The sequence below is a fragment of the Trichoplusia ni genome, chromosome 8, assembly GCF_003590095.1.
Source record: "Trichoplusia ni isolate ovarian cell line Hi5 chromosome 8, tn1, whole genome shotgun sequence".
NCBI lineage: Eukaryota > Metazoa > Arthropoda > Insecta > Lepidoptera > Noctuidae > Trichoplusia > Trichoplusia ni.
Genome location: NC_039485.1, coordinates 15,016,624 through 15,032,379, shown reverse-complemented (window position 1 = coordinate 15,032,379; position 15,756 = coordinate 15,016,624). Strand labels below are relative to the sequence as shown.

General features: G+C 36.6%; 2 protein-coding genes and 1 long non-coding RNA gene across 5 annotated transcripts; 2 read left to right on the top strand and 1 right to left on the bottom strand.

Moving 5' to 3' along the window:
* The first annotated feature begins 305 nt into the window (after window positions 1–305).
* LOC113496368 (metallophosphoesterase 1-like) lies at window positions 306–3,269 on the top strand. 3 transcript variants are annotated; one of them, XM_026875554.1, is made up of 8 exons: window positions 306–457; window positions 566–755; window positions 923–1,064; window positions 1,189–1,355; window positions 1,472–1,554; window positions 1,638–1,931; window positions 2,008–2,149; window positions 3,206–3,269. In XM_026875554.1, the coding sequence occupies exons 1-7, from the start codon at window positions 359–361 to the stop codon at window positions 2,140–2,142; spliced, it is 1,110 nt and encodes a 369-aa protein (XP_026731355.1). In that variant the 5' UTR covers window positions 306–358; the 3' UTR covers window positions 2,143–2,149; window positions 3,206–3,269. The 3 variants fall into 3 exon arrangements, with proteins under 3 accessions (XP_026731355.1, XP_026731356.1, XP_026731357.1); XM_026875555.1 differs by lacking the exon at window positions 3,206–3,269 and having other exon boundaries at window positions 2,008–2,210; XM_026875556.1 differs by lacking the exon at window positions 3,206–3,269 and having other exon boundaries at window positions 1,995–2,074.
* On the bottom strand, window positions 2,160–10,807 carry LOC113496367 (protein naked cuticle homolog). The gene is made up of 5 exons (XM_026875553.1): window positions 9,694–10,807; window positions 5,718–5,941; window positions 4,511–4,621; window positions 3,961–4,424; window positions 2,160–3,549 (listed from the first exon to the last, which is right to left on the bottom strand). Exons 1-5 carry the CDS (start codon window positions 9,806–9,808, stop codon window positions 3,177–3,179), a joined length of 1,287 nt encoding a protein of 428 aa, XP_026731354.1. The 5' UTR covers window positions 9,809–10,807; the 3' UTR covers window positions 2,160–3,176.
* On the top strand, window positions 4,607–6,003 carry LOC113496369. The gene is made up of 2 exons (XR_003400805.1): window positions 4,607–4,975; window positions 5,735–6,003. It is a non-coding gene; the product is annotated as an uncharacterized LOC113496369 (long non-coding RNA).
* Window positions 10,808–15,756: the final 4,949 nt, after the last annotated feature.

The following is a 15,756-nucleotide window of genomic DNA, read 5'->3' as shown; positions in this document are numbered from 1 at the left end:
AAACAATCATTACATTCTGTGTACCTGGCCTTGGAGCGTGGAGTCCAGTGGTTCAGTAGACATATAAAAGTACCCTGTGCGGTGTGCCCTATGGCTCACCCTCACACGGCAACCACCGCGTACAGATAAAAAAGAAGCGTATCATAGTTTCGAGTGCATTCATTAAAATGTAGGTTTTATTCGATTTGACAGATTACGTCTTGCTTTAGTTAGTGCAGTGGGTGAAGTAGGTAACGTAACGGTCAGCCAAATCTATAAGTTACGTACTGCGGCTATTGATAAGATAAAATGGCACTAAGGTAGACTATATTTTCATGTTTCTAGTTCATTATTAATATGATAGTAAACAGTTAACACGATGCGTAGAGTTACGAAGAAGTTGTTGATATTTGTTTTGGGTTTATTGTTTACATTTATTTATTGTGAGTTTCTCGTCTATTATGTTGTGGCCGGACAGGTAATTTTTAATATTTTCGTATAATTTTTGGTTATATCCACATAAGTTGTTTCTGGATTTTTTTGTTCCTTTTTATTGTACCAATTTCTACTAACAGCATATTTACAGTGTTCTTGGCCAACTATTGAACAACCACACAATGATAGTGAAGTGCTCAAAGCATTTATCTTGGCTGACACCCATTTACTTGGACCAAGAAAAGGTCACTGGCTTGACAAATGGAGACGAGAGTGGCAAATGCATCAAGCATTTGAAGCTATTATGATGATACACAAGCCTGATGTTGTATTTGTATTAGGTGAGTTTAATTTATTATTTCGTTGTTTTATAAAGTGGATACTAAATTTGGAAGTCAATATCAATAAGTGAATGAAATGTGCAGAGAGAAAGTTACAATATTTGTTCGGGACCTACCTTGATCTTTACCTGAATGTAGTTTGTTTTATTATTTATTATCGGTTTCAGGGGATCTCTTTGATGAAGGAGAGTGGAGTAATGACATCCAATTCAAAGATTATGTGGATCGCTTCCACAGATTGTTTCCCATACCTGATGAAACACTGATGTACGTTGTAGCCGGAAACCATGATATTGGGTTTCATAATAAGTAAGTATTTTTTATACACATTTTTTTTACAAATGAACATATTTGTTTCTATTTGAGTTTAGCTGAACACATCTAGTATTGGTTTGCAGAATACTAAAAAATACATTATTATTTTCCTTTTTAGCATAAGGATGGGTTCGGATAGAAGGTTCACTAAACAACTGAATTCAACGGCTGTCCAGTTTATAACATTGAAAGATAGCCATTTTGTTATGATTAATTCTATGGCCATGGAAGGAGACTCCTGCAGTTTATGCACCAAGGCTAGAAATGAAATTATTAAAGTTGGTGGTAATTGTATATTTTATTCTAGAACTACTAGATATGTTGAAGATACATCCCTGGAAGAGGTTTCCAGTGGGAGTGACGAATTTTACAGTATTATGTGTTTAAAATGTTCTTTCCAGGTGTATTAAAATGTTCGGAAAATCCTGACTTTTGCTATGAAGGTATCAAGAAAGTTAGATACAGCAGGCCCATACTTATGCAGGTAAGTCATTCGAGTTGTCAATATGTATAATTGTAATAAAATATTAATTTATTATTCTTTTTCAAACTATTTTATTTTTTCAGCATTTTCCATTGTACAGAAAATCTGATGAAACATGTACTGAGCCAGATGCACCTCCATTGTCAATACGAAATAAGCCGTTTCGGTTAAAAATAGACGCCTTATCGAAAGAAGCCACTGATTATCTTGTTTCAAGGCTCAAGCCAAGAGTAGTATTTGGTGGTCATACGCATCATGGTTGTTTACAGCATCATGAATATCGGACTTCAGAATCTTCAAGTCTTCCACTTAATTTTTATGAATATTCAGTTCCTTCTTTCTCATGGAGAAATAGACCCGACCCGAAGTATATGTTGGTAAGTAAATACCACCAATCTGACGAAATTGTTATATGTGTTGTACTTCATCACTAAATATAGAATATAATTTTAGGTGACAATAACACCCAGTAGTTATTCAGTAAACAAGTGTGGACTGCCTAAGGAGACGACTATAGCAGTAACAGCTGTGATAATGATTGTTGTGGTGCTTTGGTTCAGTATTCGACCAAAACGCTTCGGAAGATGAGGACCAAGTAATAAACATTGTAATTTCTCATGATTATATTTGACAATAAATATTTTTGACAAGATAGAGCACTTTGTACACATTGTACATTGACAACTGATCATCAATTTTCAGTTGGAATTCATTACATACAATTTTTTACTTATAAAATTATCACAAAACCTACCTGCTTATTTTAAATTAACATTACAATTAAGCCATCCACAATAAGTTATAAATATATTATGAAAGCAAAATAGAGGTAGATAAAACATAGAGATTCTTCCATTCATAAACTTAAAATAACAAATACTGATATTGGTAATGAGATGGGGCTTCGTTGAATTTTAACTTTGTTAGAGGGTACTGGGAATATCTTATGATTGCTGTAGTTTATTTTTTCCTTTTGTATTGTTTTTTTTTTGTTAATGTACATGAGTGTTCCACATAACAACGTTTATAAACTATGATATCTGAAGTACCTAACACTTAAAACTAAAATCAGTCTATGAAACTCTTATTTGAGTCTTGTAATTAAAGGTACATAGTCTACTGAGCATTATCACCTATCAGTATACATTACATCTTGAACTTGCCACCTCAGATTCACTAACATCATTGTTACCAAGTAAAGGCACTTTCACAAATGGAACTTTAAGGCCGTGTGCATGTCACTTAACAAGCTAATAATATTAGTGTGACATATGAAACAAAACTGCTCGCATAAGTACTAACACCATAATCGTCAATTTCCTGGCGACTGTGACCATATTAGGTTCACTAGTTGAAAAATAAAATTAATCATTCTTATCGCAGATCTGTAACACTGAGATATTGCTAGAACATTCTTTTGTATTCTATAGAACAAGTTATAAAGGTATAGTGTTTCAACTGTTCTGAAAATTTAATTTCACCCTTTGCTAAACAATAAAGTTGCTATCAGAATGATTCTTGGTAACTCAACAAATTAATTACAATCATAACACAAAGACACGCACAAACAGTCAACAAGAAAAAAGGACAAAACCGTTAGTGGCTATGCCCCTTCTTAAGTTCTATAAGAATATAATTTGTAATACTCTAGGTTGTTGCGTGGAGTGGACTTGTGCGGGTAAGTCGTGCGACCGAGAGCGCCCGTGGTGGGCGTGCGGCGCGCGCGGCGGCCGCGGCGCCTGCGACTGCTTCTGATGGTACCCAGTATTCGCATGCCGCGCTGACGAACATATCACCGCGTGCAGGTAACGGTCGTACCTACATAAGTGCGAGTCACCGCCACTTGCTAGATCCAAGTATCCGTTACCCGAATTCTCAGATTTCTTTTTTTGGAATGCATTCATCGGTTTATCACTGACCGTGTAAGATCTATTTCTGAGTTTATGATATTTGTTAATTACTTCGTCATCGTTGCCAGCAGTTTCGCAGGGCTTTCTGTAACAAGATAAATGATAATTAAGAATCATATAAATCAATCTCAGATTTAAATAGGGTTCCTATCCCCTTGATCAAGTAATTTCAATACTCAACGCCCTTGACATTAACGCCTTAAATTGGCTTTTCATCATTTAATATCTTAGGAGTTTATTTGTTTTCAGGCTTCCGTGTTTTTCGTTAAAGGTACGGAACGAATGACTACTTTTTAAGATTCATCATTATCTCATCATCTTCAACACCGATTTCGGTAACGGTATTTTTTAAGATTACTTAAGTATCAAAATAATACTTAAATTGATTAATTTTGGCAAAACGACAGCTAAGGTGCTGGAATGACACACGAGCAGAGCCGCGGGAGAGGCAAATATAATGACAGTACTATGTAAAGTACAAGTAAAGTTTACATACCTCGAAGCTTGAAAGCTCAGATGGTTTTTCTCCATGTTGGCTTGGATGATTTCTAGTAATTCACGTCTCTGTAGGCTTCCAGATCGCTTTTTGGTATGTTTACGTTCACGATGTTCTTTGCGTGGTTGGCGGTGTGTTCGAGATTGAGCAAAGGTATTTTGCCTTTGAGCTGGCCTTCTATCGCCCGAGCACGAGGATTTTGAAGACACGTCATCATCAGGTGACAGTCTGTCCCGTTGCTCATCCTCACTAAGATCATTACAATTAGGTGGGGCGGTATTAGCATTTGATGAACATTCTCTACGCCGGCGTCTTCGTGCCTCTCGCCTTTCTCTGTGGTTTCTACTACTACCGCCTTCTGGTACTACTGTTAACCTTACTTGAATTGTTTTTGATCCATAGTGTGGCACTGTCACAGATTTCCCTATAGATTCATATATTGTTGACACGATGCCAGCTATATCCTGTGAAGAATAGCGCATAGTTAAAAAATCTTCATATAAGAAGGTGTAGAGTATTTTAATTTATTTAAAAATATTCAAATACTTACGTCCTTGGTCATTCGACCGTGTCCATCCAGATCGTAAAGTGTAAAAGAGAACTGTAGCGGTTGTTGCTTAGAAGGCTCTGGGTGCTGCAGTTCGACATCACACGTTAGTTCCTATAAAGTAAAACATCAATAAGTTACTAATCATGTCCATAAAACATAAATAGTTTGTCTCAGAAGACGTAAATGATTTCATTTTCAATAAGTCATTGCTCGATGTGATTGGCGTCTCCCTTTCAGGCCGCTCACAATAGGATATCTATGCGATAGCTAGTTTGTATTCAGTGTAATCAGTGTTCCTTATACCGTTTCCTTATTGGATTACGGTCGAAAGGTTATTTTGTAGTAGATAACCCATTGGCGCCGGACATAACGCGCGTGGCGGACGGAGAGGCGGGCGTCCTCCTTATCTCACGCTTTAAAAGGAAACTAGCAATGCCTTTAAAATCACCCAGATATATACCTAAGGTATGCAAAGCCAGTCACTCGCTTTATACCTTTATATTTGTAAACAACATGTTATCATGTTTTAAATAGGAGCTGTTTGTTTTACAGTAAGGTTTGACTTGATTAATTTCAGGATATTTTAAATTAAAAAGCTAACTCTTTGGCGTTTAGAATAAACCGATAATTTCTTACATATAAAAATAAGCAAAAGTTTGTCAAGGTCAGAAACAGGTCCAGCATTGTTAATAATAATTACCTATTTATAGATGTTACATAAGGTTATAGTAATGACTTATCAAATTGTAAATTATGTACATAGTTTGTTTAAACTTCAAAGAATCATTTGTAATATTGAGTACAATAAAACAAAAAAGAAAATGCCTCGGCATTTTGAATTCTCTAGGAATTCATGATATGTAGATTATAGAGACATGAATTTGATTAAATCTTTAGTCACGACTTGGTTAGGACTTGGGTACCTACTAATCGCCACTTTCTAATTCCCACTATCGTTTAGTCATATGAAAATTGGAGTAAAATTATTTCGGCATTATAGTTTTGGTAATATTCAGACTTTTCTACTTTTTATAATAAATTATGCTAATAGTTGAATACGCGTATATTTTTTAGATGTATGAGTAGACGGCAACAAAGCAGTCGCAGAGATTCTATATTAGGAAAGTGATGTGTTGTACACATAGACTTCCGTCAATTCGTGCTGTGTGTACTAATAACGTGTTCAATGTATTGTAAGATTGATTACCTCAAATCTTAATCTAGGTTTATCATCATTGTTTTCCGCCGCCGGGGTGGGTGGTGATGGTAGTCTGTGAGGGGGCTCATGTGTCCGCGGTGGTGGCGCTGGTGGAGTGCTCGGCCGCAGTAACGCTCGGGCCTCGCTTGGTAACAAGTCGGGCGGTGCTGAACACTGGGAGGCAGCTCGTCCGACCAACTCCTCGGTGTCCGTCCGCTCACTCTCAGTGCCAACTGGAAAACAAGATTTTGTGAATAAATAAAAAGGTTATTTCACTGGCAAAGACCGTGTTAAACGTGCGTTTGCTTATTTGAGACTTAGACAATTGTGAGCGTCTACCCGAAAACCTCAACCTCCTCTTCCCAAGTCGAAAAAACTTTGTAGAGTAAAGTTATCATTATAAAAAAAATAACATTGAGGGGAAATTAAAGGAATAGTTATATCATTCATTTCGTTTTATATTACCTTTTGAAACGAATAAAACATTAATTATAATTTAATAATGACGATTAACATTTATCTGATGACCGAAGCTGCTTTACTTAACAATTGCCCGCTCAAATAACTAAAAATACAACTTCTCAGTTGTAAACTAAACAATTGCGCAGTGCTCAATTTAATAGATCAAATAAAGAAACAAAAAAATTAAGGCACTCAACGTCCGTCGACTCCAAAATAAAAATACTTGTAACGAATAATAAACAACGTGCAATAGCCAGTGGCTTGGTCCACCCAGCGACAGGTAGAAACCTTAGAATAATTGAAAATTTGTATTATTTCGAACACGCATTTCATGCTATTTTAACCATTGTAATCATTGGCAATGAAATACAATGCGAGTAATACAATGCCAAAAAAAGAAAGAATAATATCCTACAGTTTGTCGGCGGAACTCAAAAAGTTTGTGTGATGCGGACCGACTACGGAGAGAAGCAAACGACACAAGGTTACGGGGAGCGCTGAGTCGTTTCCTGGAAGGCCCTGTGAGTGGGTCGGCCTTTAGATCGTTTGGGATCCACCGTAGCACCGCACATCTGCCGCTAATGTTATTTATCTCAAAAGAGGCGGCGTTTCTTTTATCGAGCTAACAAACCTTTGGTTAGCTTGAAGATTTTTTCTTATACTAACCGCACTGAAGGTATTTATTGACTTATAATAATCAAGATAGTTTAGTTATTTTTTATTAAACCTGTTGCCAATTGCATAAGCGTACAATTAGCGGACTAACTTTGAGGTTTAAACGCCATAATATAAACTATGTATTTAGCAAATTTATTAACTGCAAGATTTTTTATAGATAATAATTATGGGTTGGATATAATTCACAGAAGAACATACTTATTCGTACACTAAAACGGTTTCAGTTTTAGCCCATATAAATAAAAGCATAAGATAGTGCAGATAGTCGATATTATTTGTTGGCGTCCCGGATTGTATTCCAGTATGTTATTATCCAGATGGTAACATCATTACTCCAATTAAATAATAGCTTTCGATTCCGCGGAAATTTATCTTACAATGTTCGCCCTTGGGCCAATGAAATTATCTCTTACAGATTTAAATTATCATCCTTTTTTAAAGGATTTCGTTTGAAAAATTTCGTAAAGACGAGGTTAATAATAGCAAGAAAGACAATTCTAAAATGTATAAGTAATAAAGACAAAATTATACATTTTTGTTGTTTATATTTCGAAGAGCCCACTATTTTTAAAACTTTGGTGTCTGGCCAAATATGAAGAAAATATGATTAGGTACATTTTGCCCAAAATCATTCTGTCATCAGATGAAGACAAAAATTAAAAGCGGAACTGTTTAGAACTTATGAAACGGTATATTTGTTTTTTTTTTTACTTTCAACTCCGTGTTATTTTATCATAGATCCATGGATATCAAGCAGGCGTATAGAAAATCGCAGACTTTTTTCGTGCGCTTTACTCTTTCTGAACTTAATAAAACTTAATACTATCGCATAATTTCGAATTCATTGTTAAAAAAATGGTAGTGGAACTAATTTATAAATTGTAAATGTCTGATTAATAAATTTAGTTACAAACTTATTACATTTCCATGAGGCTTATTTACAATAACCGTTTTGACACTTTCATTATTTGTTTCATTACTCTCAATTAATGATGCTCCGCTAGTAATTACATAAGAGAATGGTTATTTTTTTTTCGTCTAAAATAAATACAAATCAAAGGAGTGACAGGAATAATAAGTAGTACATTTAAATGTTTTAATTAGTACGAGCAGTACCATTATATCTGTTGCAGTACAATAATAGTTACTCTCTGCTGTGCTGTATTCACTTTGAAGTTTTTAAATGAGCCAACTAGTTTACACATGGTTTACAGTTTACACTCAACTCTTTATTAACAAATTAACTTTTAGTTTAGATCTTTGAACATACAGCGGGGGATTATTAAAATGAAAGACGTCTTCTAAATGAAGTATTCAGCTCACACTATTTGGTAACTAAACAGGAGAAGATCAAAGCGCTATTTTTATTTGTTTGCTTTGATGTAGTATCAGTTCAAAAGGTGCGCATATATCGTGGAAGTTGAAAGTTTTTTTTGTTTGTTTACGAGATCATGAAGGATTTATTAATTTTGTTCACGGGTAGATTCGCTGCTAGTATCAAACAAATACAAACTATTATTGTATATTCAATATCAAACAAATCGCTGTAGCAGAGTTATTAGGATAGGTAAGAATGTGAGAATACTATGTGATATTTGTAGAAAATACAGAGAGGTAGGTAGATGTGAACAGTGCAAGAATCACTATTTTCTATACTTTCAACATGATACGATATTAGTTTTTATACACAAACTATTAGCAACGTGGCTGTGAGTACGTGGGCCGTGCTAGAGAGCGGAAGACGAGTCCTATTATTTGATTTACCTTTTTTTTATATTAATTTAATGCATGCCGCGAACAAATCGCCCGGTCGGCGGGTCGTCGCCGCGCGCCGTGCCGCGTTTGATCTCACCGACTTTCGATAACATCGTGCGAGATCGTAAAATCCATAAGTACGATAGGTAGGTATTTAACCTTTACATTAGGTATATATACAACATGGACGTAAATAACTCATTGATGTATTATTTAATATTTTAGTATTTATTTAATGTGACTATTATTTTAGTCTAGTAAATATGTACGACGAACATTTGTCTAAATAGGTATGAAAGTTTGATAGATAGTTATCTGTAGGTATTCATTATAGTTATTGCTACTTAAAAACGTCTATTAGAAATAAAATATATATTTAAGTAGTAGGTACCTAAACTATAAATACCTAATACCTGAACAAAACTTCCACGGCTTTACCAACACCGCCGTACTCACACTACCTACTGATCATATTTTTTGCTGACTGCCGACAACCTTTGACGGTTCTTACTGACCCGTTGCTAGGTATTTATTTCCTAATAAAGCGCTGGTACGTATTTACCTACCTAACCTGTATTTAAGTGTTAACTTATATTGTTAATGAATATAATTTGAGACATCAAATACCCCAACATTTCCATGTATATGACCTCTGTGACTGCACATAAACATAACTCGTGCATTGTTTCTATTACCTTCAGTCAACTCTTTACAAAAGATCCATTATTTAACATATTATGTAACGATAGACGACGTTATTGTTAATGTAAACAAAAAAGTATGGAACCCTTCTTGCTCTATTTCAACTCGCCCTTGACCGGTTTTCATAATAGGAAGTTAGCTATTCGTATCACACATTATTTGTGTTGTTTTTACACGGTTTGATCGCTTATAACCCACTTACATGATCTTAAACAAAAACCCGAGTTAAAATGTCATTATAATATCGACTTGTAAGTCTGTTTTACTTTACAAAATACTAGCAGGTACACTATAAACTAACTACGCACACATAATCAGTTGGCAAACGCTACATAAGTATTAGAACGTGAGGTATGGAGTCTGAAACATCATAGTTATGACAACTTACTGCTAAATTTCTTGTATCCATTTCTAAACTTGTTGCGCCACCACTTGACGAAGTGGTGCGCCATGGGGGCGTCCGCGGCGGGTGCCGGAGCTCTCAACGTTTCGTAGCACGTCATGCGCTGCGCTCACGCACGCATCCCGTACACTTCAAAAGAGCCGCAAGTTTATTTAATAATATCACTAACTTTAATTCTATTTCACTTGCACTGATATCGTTCACTATCCTGGACGTATAAGGATTCAATCTGAGCACGAAGCCTTTGACCCAGTTGTCCGCGTGAATGTTGGGCGAAGCGAGAAAACGAGCGACCGTCCCCCGCGCGTGCTGTAGAGTGACTGACTGATGGATGAAGGGAGTAGGGAGGGCGCGGGATAGTGCGACGCTGTGTGGCGGCACTGGCGGCGGCGGCTGCTGTGTCACACTCGCGAAACAAATACCGCCTGCTAGCGTACAAAATACAACCATATGCGTGACGGACAAGACGTTGTTCGGCGGCTCAGCCCAATCATGTTTCTAGTGTGCTTGTATACCGTAAAAGCTTTTGCAAAGGATTCGTTCTTGGTACTACCCAGGTAACAATTTTGGTTTTCACATTTGAAAGTTACCTATTCATTGCCTACTCTCAGTTTATAGTAAGTATATCTACTATGAATCTGAATTAAGTTCATATAACTTAAAAAAATCACCTAAGATTTCATAGAAACTGGTAGTATTTTTTATCGGCAGTTGGTACAATTTATTCCTAAAGGTGTGAAATAAAATGCAAAATAAAAATAGAAACAGACATTTGCAAGGTTTGGTAGGTCTCTATTTACCTAAGCTTAACTTAAAAATATCAAAGTTAAGTACGCAAGGAGCATAATTAACAATTACCGTATTTAACATTAAGTACCTACTCGCTTTTGAATATTATTGGTGCTTAGCAAAGTAACCAAGTATAAAAGAACTGTAATTTCATTAAGCGATAAGAAAAGAACAGATATCAGCAGAATTGAGAACCTCCTCCTTTTTTAAGTCGACTCAAAAGTAATTAAGTGGTGAGAATTGAGATGTGGAATTGTAGATGTAGACGTAGACAGTAGTTAAATAATATGGTAACCGTAATATTATATGTATACTAGCTGACCCAGCAAACGTTATTTTGCCGAATATTTTTTTTTTCTAGTTGTATGTATTTTAATGCCACATAATAAAAAAAATTAAAACACAATTTCGTCCAAAAAACAAAATATTTTTTTTTAGTGTGAGCAACCCTTATCACTTAGGGTTATGAAAAATAGATGTTGTTCTATTCTCAGATCTACCCAATTTGTATACAAAATTTCATAAAAATCGCTCGAACGGTTTCGGAGGAGTACGGTAACTAACATCGTGACACGGGAATTTTATATATTAGATTACTGCTCATATTAAATTAAGTCAAAAGCAACTTAAGAACATTCTAGTTTCAGGGTTTACATTTCTTATGTATGATACTAGTTGTAGCCCGCAGGCCCGCCCGCAACGAATTGTAAATAATGCCACGGGAACATAAAATCGGCATAAAAACTATCCTAAGTATCCTATGTGTTAATCCTAGTTATAAACATCTAGGTATGTCCCACGTTTTGTCTCATTCCGTTCAATGGGTTTTGCGTGAAAGAAGAACAAACATCCATACATCTTTCCATACATACAAACTTTCAAGATTATAATATTAGTAACACTAGGTAGGTATTACACCTACTTTTTAATTAACTACACATAAATGTTAGTACCACGCTTTTCTCATCATCTATTAATTGAGTTCGGTGAGTTCTCTCATAGCCCATTTATCTTCTGATCATGAATTATTATTTTATTTCGAACATTTGTTATGATCTATCACAGTCAAATATTCTAACAAACGAACATTGCTCTCACAATTGAAAAGGATTGCAAAACAACGGTTTGCTCTTGGTTTGCTAGAAGTACAATGTCTTATTTAATTGACACTTAACGAAAAACATAACCGCCCTTCTACCCCTTCCAGCGTAATAGAGTAGTAAGGACCCAATATTTTCTAAACTGCAAATAGCGACAGTAGTGTATGACTAATGCCATGTGATGTGAAAGGTTCCATAAAATGTTGGAGGGAACAGAAAGCCACGAGTAGTACGAGTACTCACCGTCAGCGACCTATCTGATCTAAAAGTTAGTTGTAATAGTTTCAAACTTAAACAATCTCGATTTTAAGCTTTTGCATTTTGAAAGAAACTGTTTTACACGAACTTAGATTTCCGATAAATTCACAAAGTACTTTCCCTGAAATGGATAAGCTCTTATTTACGACAACTTTTACTTAGTAAAGAAAGTGAGCAGTAGGTAAATACCTATAGGGCAGTAATAGAGTGAAAGGTGAACGCGCATCCGCTACGTTGGCAATGGCAGCCTCCATGCGGTCGATGACCCTGGGTGAGCGATTACAAAAAAGATTAAGGTAGGTATGTAGTAGGTACTCGGTTAGTGGTAAACCTCGAGCCGTTACAAGCTTCCACTTTTAAGTAAATTATATAAGTCGCACATCCAGTCTACGGCTAGATGTCCTGGTTTTCGAAAGATTAATAAGTTTTTCTGACAAAAATGATGGTCACACTGCTCGAATTGTTGAATTTGCATGCAATCTTTTATTTTAAATATTTCTCAATAAATCCATTGCAAGTAAAACACACAACTACTGCACCATAGTGTCCTTTTCTAAAATGAGTCACAGGAACTTGGTTGGTACAATAGTGTAAGTTGGGCAGTGTGACTAGGGCTAGGGTGGAGGGTGCGACCGCCCGCGCCTGTCCGTGGGGTGCCGGCCAGGGATGTGGCACTGGAAGAACGTTTCAAATTAGAATTTTACGGCCTCTTCGTGTTAGGTTTATTGTCGAAAAGTTATCGTCGACCAAGATGAGGTCGTATTCCAAAACTGACTAACAACAAACACTGTTTTATGTCAGTTTTATGTCCGTAATAAAGAAATCTTCACGAAGATGTAAAATTGTAGTCTCGCATTCATTAGATATTATATAATGAACTTTTATTGAGGTATCTCCACCTACCTATTGCAGCATCTATATTTTGTAAGGCTTTAAAGAGTTTGGAGAGTCGGGTCGTTGGTTGCTAGAAGTGAATCACAGTTTGTGAGTTTTAGGTTTTCTCGAAAACACGTCTATCGGCGGATAAAGTTACAATAAGATGACCATACACAGCGGTCGGGGGGTCTCGCGCGCAGGCTCTACGTGGGTGGCGTGTTCCACGAAATAGTGTTGATGGCACTGCCAGACCATTTTCAATATCATCGATAACCGCGGCTTTTAATTGAAACTACTTAATACAATTGAAGGGTCAGTTCCAGGACTTCGTATTTATAATGATAAGGTGATTCGCCCTTTGGACTTTTCTGTTGCTGTATATTGTTTGTTGGTATTATTAGTAAGGAAATCAAGACTTTGTATACGCATCTAATAAAAAGATAATCTCACGAAGTGACCTGGAATGTTGATAGTGGCGTTATTTCTGCTATTCAGTCGGCTGGCACGTCGCCAGATGTGGTCGCTCGACTTCTATCGCGTCGCGTGGGCAATGCCCACTCATGTATTTTCATCACACTCTTCAAATCTTCAGCTTTTTGTGTAAAATTGCCTAATTATCTATCGGCAGAAAAAGTTACAAAAAGGATCTATTTGATGTCGCAACTCTTCAAAGCAAAGCTTTAATGTCTACAAGGTCATAATACTCAAGTTATTGTTTGCCTCCCTACTTAGATTTTAGATTGTAGCGATCACCAGTTTTCTCACACACAAATAGGTATATTTTTAAATCTTATATTGATACCGGACATGTAACTAATGCAATTAAAAACTTGAATGTTATATAGTAAGTAGCTACAGGTACTGGAGAATGAATATAGTATTTGTTTTTATTGTTGAAGCAAAGACAAAATGACGCGATGCGCGCGAGTGACCGGCCGGGTTCGGGCACTGAGCGCGCCGACGCGCCCGCGATGCCGAAGGCAGCAAAACACGGCGCAGATGCAATTTGTAGTAGACACGGTATCGTCTGTCGGCTCGGTACTTCAAAGAAATAATAACATACGATTACGTATCTCCTTTTATCCCCTTATACTTTACGGCGTGAACGCTTCTTTTTCTTTACATTCACCTACAACGAAACCTGTTCTCTTATGTGCCGACGCTTAAAAACTGATCCCGAATTAATAGCTACAAAGTGTGATTATTAGAAGGTAAGCGCAGTCGATGTCGGTTGTCGGTCGCTGTAGATTGTATTTATGAGTGGATGAAGTGAATAACGTGTTGTAATTTAGCTATGATAAAATAATTGATGAATTTCTCGCAAAGTTAAGGGATCTTTAATTAATTTCAAGCGAAATATCTCCCTAATAAAAATGAGTACTTCAGTTTAAAAAAAAACCTTTAATAACAGGGAGACAGAAACTTATTTTATAAGCATGTGCACATTGTAGGACGGCTTTATGCACTAGTAACGCATTAAATTTTGAAGGGGATGTAAATGCGTCGGTGATTATCAAAGGGATTTAAATGATATCAATAGCTTTGTGCTACCGCGGGTCCCTTTGTCGGCACGCTCTTGAGCGGCAACATCACAAGCGACAACTCTGCCTGCCCGCCGATCCATTACTGGATTTACTGGATACAAAGCGGACATCAAACGCGCCGCCGCCGGGCTATTGCGTCACGTGCCATCATCGTTTGGCAAGTTCCTCTTTGCAACTGCAAATAGGTAACAAAAAGTTTTGCAGTTAACATTCACACAGTTTTGAGCCCAACGATCAAAGGAGATTTTATTTCAATACAATTAATGACTGTTGTTGCATTGTAGTTCAGTAAAGAGGAAACTTTTTTAAATTGAATGGAACCGGTCTTACTGGCAGCTGTAATAGTAATGCTTGATTTGTTTGCTGCCTACGTTCCGATAATGATTTCAGAACTGATTCATCACGTTGGGTCGTGGTTTTTGTTTATACCTACGTATTGGAAGTAATGGAAGTAATGGAAGTTACCTGGGGCCAAATGTTGGTTGTATTGTGCTAGGCTTCGTAAATTAAAAAGAAGTGAGGTCCGAGAACTAGGTACTCAAGTGAGGATCGTATCTATGTTATGATTCCGGAAGTTGACTATGAAAGGGGCGACAGCAAAAAACAAATGCCGCGCTTCGACTCGAGAAGAGCTCACGCCCATAAATGTATGTGGAATACTTTACGCACTACAAAGATAGCTAGGTTTTTTACAGTGCCATGAGCCGAGATAATGAAATTTGCTTTTCGAGTCCCATTTTAAGATAACTCGCTTTACAACGCATTTCCGTAAAGAAACATTGCCTAATAATTTTACTATGAGCTTTTTGAATGCAGATCTTTGTAAACGAGAACGTGCGCTAAGTTGTTGAGAAAAAAAATAAGAGCGCAGGGTCTGCGCTCGCTGCCGCCCGACGCCGACGATACGATACAAAGTTGTGACTTTGATCTTTCCGCTGCCTTGCCGCGTTAGACGGCCCTCCGCCATAGGTATCTCTTAAAAATATTATACCTACATACATACATAAACACCGTAGGCGGGTTTTAATAAAATCTTAAATAATTATTACTATGAGGTACCTAACAAAAGCCTGCTAAACAAGCTTAGAAAAAGCACACAAAAAGTCAAACAAATTTTTTACTTTTGCGGTATCTTATCTTTCAATGTATTTTTAATTTTGCTACTAACAACTTAATACCTACTAAATGCCAGCCAAGTGCCATTGTCTGCCATTTTTAACTGGACCCATTTCGATGTTTTGCTGGATATAAAATCTTTTGTTTTTCACAGTATGTCAGCAATTCCGACGGCCAAAACTAAATGAGCTTTCCGATAGGATCTCGGGCCAGTAGTCTGCGCCAGCGCTATCAACTTGATTACCACCATATTTCATCTCTTTGTCGGCTTTACGTTCTACCTGAAAATAACGACTGGTTTACACATAAAACAGTATTACATTGCTAACAATTTTAATTAATCTTATATCAGTATTTGCTTTTTT

What these genes read in the sequence shown, in the direction of transcription:
- LOC113496367 (XM_026875553.1), bottom strand. Translation starts at nt 9,808, where the DNA reads ATGACGTGCTACGAAACGTTGAGAGCTCCGGCACCCGCCGCGGACGCC. An exon ending in TGGATACAAGAAATTTAGCA is followed by an intron (nt 5,942 to 9,693) that starts GTAAGTTGTCAT and finishes CTTGTTTTCCAG; the next exon opens with TTGGCACTGAGAGTGAGCGG. An exon ending in ACGGTCGAATGACCAAGGAC is followed by an intron (nt 4,425 to 4,510) that starts GTAAGTATTTGA and finishes TATTCTTCACAG; the next exon opens with GATATAGCTGGCATCGTGTC.
- LOC113496368 (XM_026875554.1), top strand. Translation starts at nt 359, where the DNA reads ATGCGTAGAGTTACGAAGAAGTTGTTGATATTTGTTTTGGGTTTATTG. An exon ending in TGATGTTGTATTTGTATTAG is followed by an intron (nt 756 to 922) that starts GTGAGTTTAATT and finishes TATCGGTTTCAG; the next exon opens with GGGATCTCTTTGATGAAGGA. An exon ending in GATATTGGGTTTCATAATAA is followed by an intron (nt 1,065 to 1,188) that starts GTAAGTATTTTT and finishes TTTCCTTTTTAG; the next exon opens with CATAAGGATGGGTTCGGATA.